Here is a 14,262-nt window from a genome sequence, read left to right as displayed (position 1 = left end):
ATATTTCTTTGAGTAAAATGTTCATTTTGGCTTAAAGCTATCTGCAAATTGTAATTTATACTTTGAAAATAAATGCAGCGTCTTCCACTAGTATTGTTGTCACCATCACTACTTAGTATTTTTCTAAAGCTTGCAAACATTGCAGAACACTATGCATTTTTGAATACTCATTTCCAGACCTTACTTTATTATATTGCAAAATACTGAAATTTATTGAACACTAAAGACAGATTTTTACTAAAATACAGAGTTTATTAAACACAGTATGAAAATCTCACGATAGCAGTTTTTTTTGTTTTTTTTTTGTTTTAATGAAAGAACTGCAGAAGAAGGGGGTATATTGCAGACTGGCATGTTGAGAAGGAGGATATTAATTGTTGGATAACTGTGGCATCCTGCTGTTGACTTACCATCTCCCAGGAACTGGAGTAGGGCCAGGTCAATGGGGCGCTTCCAGCGCGAGTCTTTCTGCAGAGCAATGCCATAGCCTGTAGTTGCAAATACTTTCCCACTGCCAATGGTGACCAGCTTGCAGCCCTCATCTTTGCCAGCCATGTAATTTAGCACTGCTGCGTCGTATATGAAGGCATCGAGCTTCCTGCCAGCACAAAGAAGGTAATGGCCAGTCAGAGAAAGCAAAAGCATTTTGCCACAGTACTTTCTTCATTTCTTGTGGTGCGTAAAAGCGAAGAAAAACAGAAAAACTCAGTGCACTATACTAATGCTGTACACATTGTGCTCATGCTTGCCATGTTGGAAATTTTCAAAGGATGCAAATTTCTTTCTGTTTAATGAAACACACTCAGGAGCATTAGCAATGTGCAGTGCGTTTCTGATCTACTTCTACAAATTCCGTTCATCTAGAAACAGTCGGCTCTGAGTTCAGGAAAGATTCTGAAAATGTACTCCAAGGTAAAGAAGGAAAGAAATAACTGCCTTTTGTGAGTGTGGCAATAAACAATAAAGATGTCATGGTTGATTTTGGCCCATTTTGAACCCCTACCCTGATTTGAGGCTGTTTAGGGCATCCTCTACTCCTTTCTGGTTATACTTCATCATGTGAGCATGCATGTCTGGATAGTTGCTGCGAATGTTCCTCTCAGTGCTCCCGTTGGGGACCGTGCCAAACCGAAATGGAGGATAATGCTCCTGAGGCTTCTGGAACTGTAGAAGGCAGACATGCAAGACCTGTCAGAGGAGAAGCCTTTGGAATTTGATACATGCTTTTTCAAACCGCTGCCTTAAGCTGTAATTTAACAGCAAGAAGTGACGTTCATTTGAGGTAATGTGGACGTTTAACAGCAGTGCCGGAGTCTGTACTCATAAGTTGTAAATGATGTTAATGTTTCATGCCTGTACTGTGGTTAAAAACTAGAGGATGCTCAGTACACTTCAGCTGTGGCTGCAGATTTGCTGTATGCGTTGAGATGAAACAATGTTGAGTTGGGACGATTGACAGAACAAGTCTTTAGAATCAATGGGCCCAGCGAAAGAGCATTATAAACACTATATAAATGTATCTTAAACTGTCATCAAATGTAAAGTTAACAACTGGGAATTATGACCTCGTTTAAGTTTTTCAAACAAATTACATTAACCTCTCCCAAAAATTAATTACACTATTAATATTAATATGAGAATTTAAATTTTTCAATATTTCATGAGAATTACAATTTTTCTGTCTGATAAATAGTAAGAGGACTATGACTCTTGGTTAAGCTCTGAGTTTTGCCAATCTTACTTTATTTCATAGTATTCCCAACTGAACATTTTTGACATTATGAATAAAGTTATTCATAATAAAAAGACATCAGTCTCCTGAAAATCAAAAACTGAATTGAAATTAAATAGCCCTAGAGTGGATATACTGTAATTCTCCAGCAGGCATTATTTTTTCAATCTTCAGTCTTCATTCATTATGGTTATAATAACCAATTTCCATTAACTGAAAGGAAAAGGTAATATTTTTAATCATTTTGATAGTTCTTAAATTTTCACTATAATCTGTTATTTAATCACAGTTATTTATCAATAACTTATTTCATTTTGGCAAATGCTTTACCCTGCAAATTACTTTCAATGATGTGATGTTAGTAATTAATAAAATGATTTAAAAATAATTAGCCAGGGTTAAGTGCTGCCCCTACTCCTTCTCGTCTATCTGTCTCACAAACAAATACACACTCCATCTTACTGACATGTCCATTTCATATTTCGTGATTCACTGTGATGGACATACTATATGCAGTACTACAAGAAAGTGTTCTTTGCATAAAATTATGATGATATAAGACAAACTAAACCACTTTTCCATTTGCACAGTCTCAAGTAAGCTTAAAATAAAATAGCTCCTGATAAAAGTATGTTGTTCACGCTGTACGTGTAGGTGTTAAAACAGGTCAATTTAATAAGACGTCAGTTGTACAAAAACACATCATCACTAACATTAAAATATACAGATGGTATTAAGAAAATGGATATGACAGAAAGTTACAGCTAATTTTTTTAGATGGAAATGGTCAGTTTTAGGGCCAAAATGGGTCCGTGGCATCAGTAAAGTTTACAGAATAAACAGAAGCACAGACAACTGACAAATAATAAAGAACAGCATTAATTATAATTTTCCCTGTTAAAAATTACCATGTATGCACCGATCCCTTTGTCTGAACACATTATGTAAATACTTATCTGGATACAATCAGTACCCAGAATCTTGATAGTATACAATTTTTCTTAAGATAAAGCAATTTGTGCTGAAAAGCTGAGTTTCTAAGCTAACGGAAAGAAGGGGTGGTATTTGCTTCTTGAAAGTGAATAGATATATTTTAATATAGTATATGTAATATATCAGTATTCTGCTCGCTCAAGAAAAATTAATCTTGATAGAGCTTAAAATAATGGTTCCAAAAAATTGTAGATGTTTTGGTGAATTTTCAGTTAATTTGGGTCAATCATGGAACAGGTCATTAATTTTCCTTCATGAAATACTGGGTATAATGTGTTTGTAACTTGTGCCTTTAAGCATACATTTTCAAAAACAAATAATATCCCGATACTGCAGTATACAAACAAATACTGTATATGTGTGTGTGATGATATTTATAGAAATTTCTGTTTGCAACAATTCTATGATACTCAGTTTGGTTCCCTTTCTCTTCTAATACAGTGTATTTAACATAAGATCTAAGAATATGTAGCAAGAAGTAGATGTAACTTGCTGCCTATTTAAAGCCTTTGCCATGGTACCTTTTTGTCACTGAGCCCAGAGACTGTGTCAATGTATTGTTCCTGGATCATAAAGGCAGCCAAGTTAGCAGTGTAGCTGGCCAGGAAAATGACAGCAAAAAAAGCCCACACAAGGACCATGATCTTGCTGGTAGTGCCTTTGGGGTTCTCAATGGGGACAGAGTTGTTGAAGACAATTCCCCACAGGAGCCAGACCGACTTCCCAATGGTGAAGGTGGGCCCACCAGGAGCTGGTGGGGAAAAGAAAAAGTAGAGTTACAAAGCAGGCGTGGTAAAGGGACTGATGTCAATGTTGTACCATATAAGCACAGTACACACCGAGAAGTACTGTATGCTGTATGTTTATGCTGTATGAGCACAAAAGAGTAAGCAAAAGAAGTGGCTCTGTAGGATTTCTACTGAACTGTTGTGCAAACCCTGCTGCTCAGATTAAATTGGTTTACTAAACATCTGAGACAGGAATTACAGACAGGAAAAAAGGAAGCAGAAGGTACCAAAGTATCAAACTCAAAATAAGACAATAGAAATAAGAATTTTGTGTGAACAGCTTCCTTTAATCAACAAGTACTTGTAAAATTGACTAGCTTTTTATTACTAGCACATTTTTTTGCAATGAGGAATTATTCGTGTTCATTACTGTATTAGTTTCTCTTTTCATATTCTTTGTATGGAAAATTATTCCATTACTTTAAACAGTGGGACCTACATAAATACAAAACTGCCTGTATATCAAGCTATAAAAGAAGATCTAATAAATTTTGAGAAGCTATAGGTCAAAAAGAAAAAATTTACAAAGGACAGTACTGGACAACAATAGACTATAAAATGTTAAATAAAATATCATTTATAGCATCAGCATCAAAATGGATCCAGCAGAAGAGTTACCTTCTATCTCTAACATCAAATGCAAAAAAAAGAAATATGTATGTAAAATTACACATATATATAAATTCCATTAATATGTAGCTACAAAAGAATGTGCTATATCTACATACTATAGGTTGTGAAAACAAATCACGTCATTGAAGTGCTGCTATTTGTTATTTAGTCTATTATGGGCACCACCGAGAAGAGAAATAATCAATCAAAGTCAGATTTGTGAAGTGACAAGAATTAATTAAATCTGGGAAAATGACCTTTTAGATATAGCTGAAGCACAGGTTCCATCAGCTCCCTAGAAACGGATTGATTACCTTTGGTCAGAGAGCACCAACCTGTCCTTCTCTACTTTATGTTTAGAAACTAAATGCTAAGAGAATAAAATACAAATGGACAAACTGCTCTCACCTTTGGCACTGACAAGGCTGCGATTATATCCAACGGGGCTGAAATATTCAAAGATGAAGACCGTAACAGCCACCACCGTGAGGCACATGACAAACATCATGACCCACACTGCAGGGCTATATGGCTCTGGGGAGCGAGAGAAATGCAGGCTAAGGAAATGGGTAATTGCAGAGGACTCGACTACATGGTTACCTCCTTCTTCTACTTGACTTTGACAATAGTTTGGAATAGAAATAACTATAACTAATGTTATAGAAATAACTAGTAAAAAAAAGTCTAGGAATTAATAGAAACAAGAGGGGAGGGAAATCACAAATTACATTCAATTAACACAGCAACTCAGTGATGTTGGAGCCGGGCAGCAATAAGCACGTGCTCGTTTTACAATGTCCACTACAGCAAGGGAGGCCAAGCTCTCAAGGGTAATGAAAACTCCAGCAGAAAAAAGTAGTGAAAGAATTTTTACCAAGGAAAGCCGAGGGGGACACAGTCCCATTACTCCTAGCCACCATGACACTGATTCCAGTCTCCACAAATGGCACAGAGAAGTCAATAATTTCGGAGCGCTCCTCATTGATAGTAAGGGATCCGATGGCCATATCGGCCCTCTTATAAAACACCTGAAAAGAAAAGAGAGAAAATGACAGTAGCAGGTAGCAGGTAGAGACACGGGAGGTCTTTCTTTATCTCAAGTTCCATAGCCTGTGGTAGTCATACAAAATAATGACTGCAACGTTCCTTTTTTTCAGTCAGTAAAATTACTGCAGTTATGATCATCAGTTTGTGCTTCATCTAATGTATGATATTCATGGAGAACCTGCAACTGTGGAAAGTTTCTTCTCCCTTAAGAGGAATACAGTGGTCATTATTCCAAACAGTTAATAAGGACTAAGAATGTTTAATTTAACAAAGCATTAATTAAAATTAAGTTCAGGAGTTTTAAGTATTAGGGTGGTGTGTACTTATTGTATTCTACATTTGGACTGCCGTAGGGCTTGCACCTGTCATTGAGTGAGGTTGTTGAGCCTCTGTTTCGCAAAAGAGAGGTGGAGGCATGAGCTGGGGGGTTTATGAAAAATAGTGCATGTGGGAAGTTAATGGATATTTATATAAGGTTTATATGAGGTATGCATTGTGCATGATTTATTTTTTGGCATGCCCAGCATTTCGTCTAGTACTTCCCTCGAAAAATTAAATTTTTACAAAATTCCAATCCAGTTTTAGTTTTGCTTATTCGGTTTTGGTAACGATCATTATATGATATACGATATTATAAAACACATTTTACTAGCACAAGCGCACCTCTAACAGTTTTCTTCGCATATTCTTGTAAATTAACTGAATGAGCAGTTAGCTGTCTGCAAAAGCTTTGCATCAACATGGCTTTAATAGTTTAATTCATTAAAGCTAAGTCACAGCAAATTAATAAAAGGGTTAGCTATGACATAAGCCAGCATTCTCAGGGTGTCAAAAGGACCACTGCTAAAAACCCATTAAACATATAATTTTGAAAATTCTTTTCAACATTTCAGCTTTTGTGAACACAACCCCTTTAGGCAGGGGTATATTTTGCTCCCCTTGGATTAAACTGAAACATATCTTACATATTTCTATCCTCACAGAATGAAATCTTATTGATAAAATGAACCTTTTTTTGACCTTATTCGGCTTTGGTTCAATACAGTACTGTTTCCTCATTGTGAAAATGAAACAAAAAAATATTCTTGGATCACTGTTCCCTGCATGAGCACTACTGTTTAAATTATCTTAGTGGAATGATGAACAAGTGATGATTTAAATTGATTAAAGCCAATAGGAGCTGAAAGATGAGGTTTAACCTCAGCTGGTGATAACAAGATAAGCTGTCTCCTCCAGCGTTTTCAGCTTTTTCCTTTGCGATTATCAATCAATTACTGTACCACGATTAGTGAGTACACCTCATCTACAGACTCCTGCATTATAAATTCCCTGTTACACAGTCGTCTGTCTGAAGCGAAAAGTTCTACAAGTAATCCAAGCTTACTGGTCGGCATTTGTTGGCATAGGGGTCCCTTTTGTCCAGAGGGAGCACTGAGTACTATGTCATGCCAATGTGAGTAGATTAACTGCCCCAGAGCTCTAGGCTACAACACCTGTCACAGCATGTTTTCATCAGAGCCCTGCTCTGCTCTTTTGAGCACAACTGCTTCTTTACATTTGTAGAAGTTAATGTTGGAAATCTTGTAGTCACCTCAGCGCTACTGGAAAGCTCTGCCAAGTAAAGTCTATTTATTTATTTTTAAACATTATTTACAGGGGTCATTTACTTTTTATTGCAGTCTGCTTCCTACCTCTAGTGCCATCTTTTTTATTCCAGGTCATTAACTCATTGTTTATGGTGCTTCTATTTCGTGTTGTTTATGGATTGCAACAAGACGCCACACCTGTTGATGTAGCTTTGCAATTCTATTACGCTCTATTTCACTCTAATTTTAATTAAGTTGATGGATCACTGTAAGTTCTGCTATTTTAAGAAGACAAACTCTATTAGTAGTACTCATTCATGCTGTTAAAAGAAGGAATATATAGCCACAGTGTAAATGTCATATTCATTAGCACTTCCAATGAGAGGCAAACATTCCAGCTGATAAGACCTGAGCATTTCATCAGGTGGGTTGAACAAATCTAGATAGAGTGAAAAAATATAAGTTGTGGGAAACCTCTTACCTCTCCAATCATTCCATTCCAGACACCCCGGACCATCTTTCCATGCTTGCCGTTGGTGACCAGATAGAGATCATAAGAAAACTTTATGGTGCGAGAGAGTTTCTTAAGGATGTCTATGCAGAAGCCCTTGCAACAAAGTTTGGTGTATGGTTCTGAATGACCTGCAATCCTGTAGAGTCAAAGAATAGATGAAGAATAATGAAAGCCTTACAAGTCAAAGAAATAACCCCTTTATTCCATAGCAGTACTCTAAAAGACCTCTGATAAACCGGTGTTCAGTCAGGATGTATCCCCCTGCAGCCTTGTGCGCAGTAATTTCATGATAGTCTCTGGACCACCGCGACCCTGATCAGGGCAACCGGTTACTGAAAATGGATGAATGGGTAATACTCTAAAGGGTGGCAATAGATCAGATGTAAATACAGGGTGACACAGACATATTGCAGTTTCATTTGTATGTAAATATACAATTATAGCTGTTCACGAATATATAGAATACATACAGAAATTAGTAACACTAGAATGGTGAAATGAAATGCAGTAGATCAGTTCTAGTAAGTTTTTCATAGCATTAACATAGGGAAGCGCAGATAGGGGATTATCACTGTATTGCTCCCTGTTCGAGGGATGTCCCACCCTTCCTAAAGGCAAATAATGAACTTCCATAAAGGTGAGTCTCATCTAAACTGCAGGCAAATTTTGCACAGCTACATAAGCCTGTGGGTTTATTGTAATAAATTTGTATGCATTAAATTATTTAGTCATTCCCCAGTGCCACAATGGTACCTTGCTGGCTGAAAAACCCATCAAATGGAATGAGTTTCCTATCCCAGTCTTCAGAGAAGAATTTACATAACATCCCCATGGTTTTTATTTTTATTAATGTCTTGAACTGTTCTCATTCAGCCTGGTTTATTCAGTGTATTCATTTGATTTTTTGACTATTCAATGTCATCTCACTGTTAAATTTACTATGACCACTGAAATTTAAAAAAAAATTAAATATTATAATTATAAACAATATTAAATATAAAATTTATGCACAAATTAGTTGACTTGTAGATGTTTACTATAAACTCAGATGGTAAAACAAACAAATATCAGTTGAACTGAAAAATATACAGTATATCTAAAAACATGATCATATAAAGCTGATACATTGTTACAGTCTAATTCCACTAACTCCTCTTCCTCACTTGTCACTGGGTATTTGTATGATTAAAAGAATGCGTCAGATGGTATGGAAACCCGTTAGGAAAACGAATTCTGTTAGAGTGGTGTTAGTAGACCCTGAGAAAAGTGTAAGTTATTGCGGCACACTGTACTCTGGGTTCGGATGGGGCAAAGAAGAACACGGCACACAAGAAAACAATGCTCTTGGTCTGAAGACCCCTTTTCCTCATGGACCTCAAGCTAGTCTGCTTAGCACCCCACAAGCTTCTCTCTCTTCCTCCTAGCACACATGGTCACCCCTTTTATCCCCCATAAGTCCCCCCAGTGGTTGAACACTTACGTTTTTCCCATAATCGAACAATTTACAATGAACACATTTTCCTGCTCAAACTCCCGGTAATGCGGGTTGTTACATTATGTTGAATCTTTTCCTGTTAAAATTCCTTTGTTCGGAATGTCCTTACCTAAACCAGGTCTTTCAGCATTGTAACATGAAAGTACAACATCTCTACATTAGGCTTACTCTACGCACAAGATTACTTTGATTACTGCAAGAACCTAAGGCGAACCTAATGCTGGGGAAATAGTGAATGCGCGGTGCCGCATCAAAGTGGAGCAGTGCTGTTTGTGTAAACTTAAGAAAAATATATGTGATCTATGTCCCAACTTCATCCCTTACTGAAGCCACAGCTGCAAAACTCCTCTGTTCTGAAACCCCATGCAGTTCAGCATCTGTCACGGAGCCATAAGCTTTGGCCACTTTAAGAACAATGCTGTCCTTCCCACCTGAAAGCTTTGACAATGAAATGCTCAGGCGCATCCAAACAAATAGACAGGCCCTGTTAAGCACCCACACAGGAGTAGGCGTGCACCAGGGCAGAAATGTAGAGGGTAATAATGATGCATCACCCCTCACCTCTCCCAGACCTTCTGCTTAATGAAGTGCGCCTTCAGCATCAGGGAGAAGGAGGAGGTTCTGGAGACAGCAGAGACGGTATGGAGTCACAACAAAGGGGAACAAATTAACTGTATGGAGAAATAAGCATTTCCCTTCGAAACCAACGGAGGCATAAAGTAAACAAGACGGTCCCCTGCTGCCTCAGCTCACCAGCTGCTGGAGGGCGCAGCACTGTGGTAAAGCAGGCTGTGAATTGCCACTCAATGATTTAATCAGTCAGCTACCTTCTGTGGTCTTGTTTGACTCTCTCTCTCTCTCTCTCTCTCTCTCTCTCTCTCTCTCTGTGTATGTGTGTGTGTGGCAGCGAGGGGGGTCATTTAACATGCATGAGTGTGTGACATTGCCGTTACTGTATTGTGTTCGAGTTCTATAGTGAAAGTATTCATCCCTTTCAAAAGGGGTTAAAGACTGTTATTTTCTCCACTGTGCCCTTTAATTTGGGCTGATGAAAAAGAGAAATCAAATTAGCACCTATGTAAATCCTTCCATGTGGAGACCAAAAATAGATTCCTATGAGCATAGCACTTCTCGCTTACTCTCTGTGAATGCATCGCACAGCATTAAGACGACAAGTTGAAGTTTCAGTCGACTTTTGTTCGGTTGTTAATCACTGAATTGTTTCATCACGCTGGGATGTAAGATGGTTGCAGTTTCACACAGTTTTAACTGTTATCTTATTTCCTAAATCGTATTTTATTTTTTAAAGAAAGGTCTCATTATTTGAAATAATTGTTGCAACATCCAAACGAAATTCCCACGAAACACGGTTTCTTTGTCGAAACTCACTATTATGTGCCGTTCGTTTCAGTGCAGGAGTCTAAAAATCCGGCAGATGAATGTGTCACGGTGCACGCTGGGGAGGAGTTATTTGGAAGGATGGCGGACACATCGAGGCACTTAAGGGGGGGGAGTACTGGGCAGGAAACTCACACCTGACCAACAAGTCCTTTGGAATCAGGAGAAATTGGAAAAGCAATACATCCGGTGCAACGCAGTCTGGCGCTGGAAGTGGCATGACACTGAGAAGCCAACTACAGCTGTGGTTAATAAATATGCTCTCCCAAAGGCATGACAAAAAATTTTATGCAGAGAGCCCATTACTGCCAGTGCACAGCTGCCCTGAGACGGCTACCATTGTCACGCAATCTGTACTTAACTGTTATTGATACAGGTGTCTGTCCGAGACATCCGCTTCGGCATGGTGATTTACTGTCATCATTCGATATGTTTGTTACTGCTATTCTCCTCCTGTCTATATTTTTAAATTCACTAATTGGCCTGGTACCGTATTCTCCCTGGGTTTCCCTAGCAGCGTTCCTGAATGCTCCTTGAACACCTGAGAATGGACACTGTAATGCTTAGACTCCCCCATGGCAGGAAAACAGCAACTTGTCAGCTATAATGAACCTTCAAGGGTAAGCGGTGGCAACCTGAATAGGCAAAGAAAAGTCAGACTGGAAACTGATCTGGATAAAATTATATAAAATTCCTTCTTTTACATCAGTTCTTTCCATTTTTTACATCAGTTCTTCACATTTACACTGAGCTACCACCCACGTCTTTGATCCCATCCTCTTCTCTTACTGCCCATTTCCTCACAAATTATCCCTTTCAATTTTTCAATTTTTAATTCCCTACTCTTTGCTTCCCATCTGCCCTTAAAACTGCCCACATCTCACAGCTGTTAAGGAAACCTTCTCTGGACCCAAGCTAAGTTCAGAGTTCAGACCAGTTTTTCTTCTACCTTTTCTCTCAAAAACTCTTGAACACACAACCTACAACCAGTTATCTGCCTCTCAGGGCTGTGCGCTTGGATGACTGATTACAATCAAACCTCTCAAAAACTGAAATTCTTCACTTCCCAGCTGGTCTCTCTCAACACACCCCACACTGCTTATTTGTAATTGTAATATCCTGCCTTTACTACTGCAAATCCCTTCTCCCTGGTCTTCCAGCCTATGCCATCAAGATTTTCCAGCTGATCCACAATGCTGCAGTACTTCCTCTACCCCAGCTAGACCTCTAAGATCCTCCAGTGCTGGCACTTTGCTGCTTCCACTTACAAAACATCCAGAATGTAAAGTCGGTAGACTCTTGGCTATGGCTCTAATGTGATGGAATGAGCTTCCTCTCTTCCTCAGAACTGCTGAATCCTTTCAGTAAACAAGAAGGACCCACTTCTCTCCTGATCTCCCAACAGCTCCATAAATTTATTTCATACCATCTATAAAGATTGCCTTTCTGTCTCTAATAGTGCTTCAGCAATCATGTGACTGTACCTAAAACTTTTTACTTGCTGGGAAATGTACTTTTGTATACTCAGAGTTATACATCGCTTTGGAGAAACGTGTCTGCTAAATTAATTAATGTAAAGGCGAATATATATGTGATGTGTGATGGCTGAGCACCCTGTCCAGGGTATACACCTGCATTATACCCTATACCTCCAAAATATCTCCATACCACAGCAAAACTGCATGGGGAAAATGGTTATTAATAACGAATGATAAATGAATTAATACACTTTCGTTATATTGTTTTATTTTAAAGGTGTATTGTAATACTTGGAATACTGAGTGTAGCCCAGTATGTTTATGAAAATAAATGTAACATTTAAGAAATAAAGTGCTGAAACAAAATAAAAATGGCATAGTTATAGCAAGTATTTTAATTGTTTAAGTTTTAATGTAAATCATTCCTGACGGTGTACATGTGCAGTGAATACATGTACCCATAAGAACATTTGCGGATCAACCCAAAAGGCTCATTTGCACAATACCTGCACAGGCCTGTTGACTAAAATACTTCCACTTTGTCTACAGGAATCTGCCTTTTGAAGTTTGCATGAGAAGCACCCTGTTGAGCAGCATCCGCTGCTACTGTGTCAGACTCCAAACTCTGTTACCTTACCTAATTTGCCCCCAGGACCATCTGTGGTTGTGTTGGCCAGATTTGGACCACTGGAAAATATACTGTTATGTATTATAATTCTAAGATAAACAGAAATGCAATGTTTGCCCGCTGTCAATAAGAGTAACAATTTATGCTTGCAGGAAGCCATTGCCAAGCAAGCATGTAAGAAATAATGTGAAAAACAATCAGAGAGACATAGACAGAGGTTGCTGGGTTGGTTTGGTTCAGTTTTCTTTGCAAATTTAAAGAGGCATTTAAAAAAAAAGACTGGGATACTTACATCTTCATCAAACAAGTAGATACTTTAGTAAATTAGAAAATTTATCCTAAACCTTTAAAGGATGATATTATCATACCGATTTGGGATTTAGTCTGTAATAAAATATATGAAAACAGCTCCCTTCCCTCATCACCCTAATGACCCTTGATATTGGTCAGTTACAGACTGAGGATATGACTAGCTTGCTCCCATGCAAGGATAACAGATATTTCAGCAAGCTAGACATACGTCGTTCTAAATGGCAATCAATGCATGACTGCACTTAACAATGCACTCAACATTAGCTTAAATAATTGATATTCCAGCTAGACTAAGAAAATGACAAGGTTGGCAGTAGACAGTGAAGCTTTAAATTAAATTCCAATAAGAGGTTTTTAGTTTGGTTTAATATGTAGAGTATAAGCTTTACAAGCTGTGAGATTAGAGCAGTCATGACCCCAAATGTCACAACCCACTGGGACAATAAACCCTAGGAGCCAGAGGAGGGGCCACTCAGTGCCACTAACCCAGACTTGTGCACCTGTTCATAATCTGGTGATTAGTCAAGCATTAAAGGAACAAACGACTGAAGCTCCATCATAGATTCTCAATCAGTGGTCCATCGCGATCTCCTATAGTGAACTTTAGTTACCCGTTTCTCAAGTCTTGCTCCATACGTGTTTATGTTCCAGTCTCGAGTGCCTGTCCTGTCTACTCCTGCCTTTTGTTCTCCCGTTCACGTCCAGCGTTCCAGTCCGGTATTTCATCACACCTCCGTATGCAAGCTCTACTCACGGATTTGTGTTTCACTTTTTACCTTTATGAAAATGTCTGTTCGATTCTTTGTCCTATGTTCATCATTTCACCTCTACACTGTATACTTATAAATACTCTCCATGTGGGGTCATTGTACTTTACATCCGTGTCCAGACATTACAGCAATACACGTCCATGACACAGCAAGATAGAAACTCTGACAGAACACTTCTCCTTGAAAAAATTACATTTAAGTGTGAGGGTGAGTTAAAGAAAAATTATTGAAAACACATAGATGTCATTTGAATTAACTAGTCCACCTGGCCTCCATGACAAACCAATGCAACCTCTGAAATATTTGAAAGAGATAATAAATGTTGTGAAAACAGTATAAAACACTTCTAAGGAAGATACCTGGTCAGTTGTATAATGTATTATAGGAGTACTAACATACAAAATAGGTAAGCAATAATAATAATACACTTATTATAATAGATAAATGATCTTATAAAGTCCTTCTGTTGTGACACACGCACATCCTGTAGTCGGCACCCGAAAAGGCCTGTAGTCAGACAGGGTGAGTACTTACATCTCTGTCCTATTGGATTGGCGACGGCAGGGAACTGTGTTGCGCACGCAGGTGCCCGTGTCAGGGTCCACACTTTCAACAATTACGAAGGGCCGCTCCTCTAGAGTTGCCACAGTCAGATGCCGGTTGTCGGACATGGGTTCCAGGAAGCTGCCGTAGCGTGGCCATACAGGGTAACGCATCCGGAGGATACCCATCTCATAGCTCCCCACCTGGAGTCATGCAGGAAAGGAGTGATGAAACATTGCATTTGGGTAAAGCATAGGCAGGGTTCCAGAGGAGAGGGGAAGCCTGGAACATCCACAACAGATGGCTTCCTGTGGAGACTACATCATTTTTGGATTCAACTCTTTGCACACCTTGCCATAGGTTGTT

General features: G+C 38.6%; 1 protein-coding gene across 1 annotated transcript in view; it reads right to left on the bottom strand.

Annotated features, from left to right (window-relative positions):
- The window catches only part of grin2cb (glutamate receptor, ionotropic, N-methyl D-aspartate 2Cb), a 61,620-nt gene that overhangs the window by 6,666 nt on the left and 40,692 nt on the right, over positions 1-14,262 (bottom strand). Inside the window, exons 5-11 of the mRNA XM_018761380.2 lie at positions 13,888-14,099; positions 7,240-7,408; positions 5,000-5,153; positions 4,534-4,659; positions 3,247-3,476; positions 1,004-1,164; positions 411-598 (exon numbers count right to left, since the gene is read on the bottom strand). Coding sequence (XP_018616896.2) covers positions 411-598; positions 1,004-1,164; positions 3,247-3,476; positions 4,534-4,659; positions 5,000-5,153; positions 7,240-7,408; positions 13,888-14,099 — 1,240 coding nt within the window. The remainder of the gene's footprint in view (positions 1-410; positions 599-1,003; positions 1,165-3,246; positions 3,477-4,533; positions 4,660-4,999; positions 5,154-7,239; positions 7,409-13,887; positions 14,100-14,262) is intronic.

The sequence above is a fragment of the Scleropages formosus genome, chromosome 20 (assembly GCF_900964775.1).
Source record: "Scleropages formosus chromosome 20, fSclFor1.1, whole genome shotgun sequence".
NCBI classification, from domain to species: Eukaryota; Metazoa; Chordata; class Actinopteri; order Osteoglossiformes; family Osteoglossidae; genus Scleropages; species Scleropages formosus.
The sequence above is the reverse complement of the archived record's forward strand: the minus strand, read 5'-3'. Positions and strand labels throughout refer to the sequence as shown.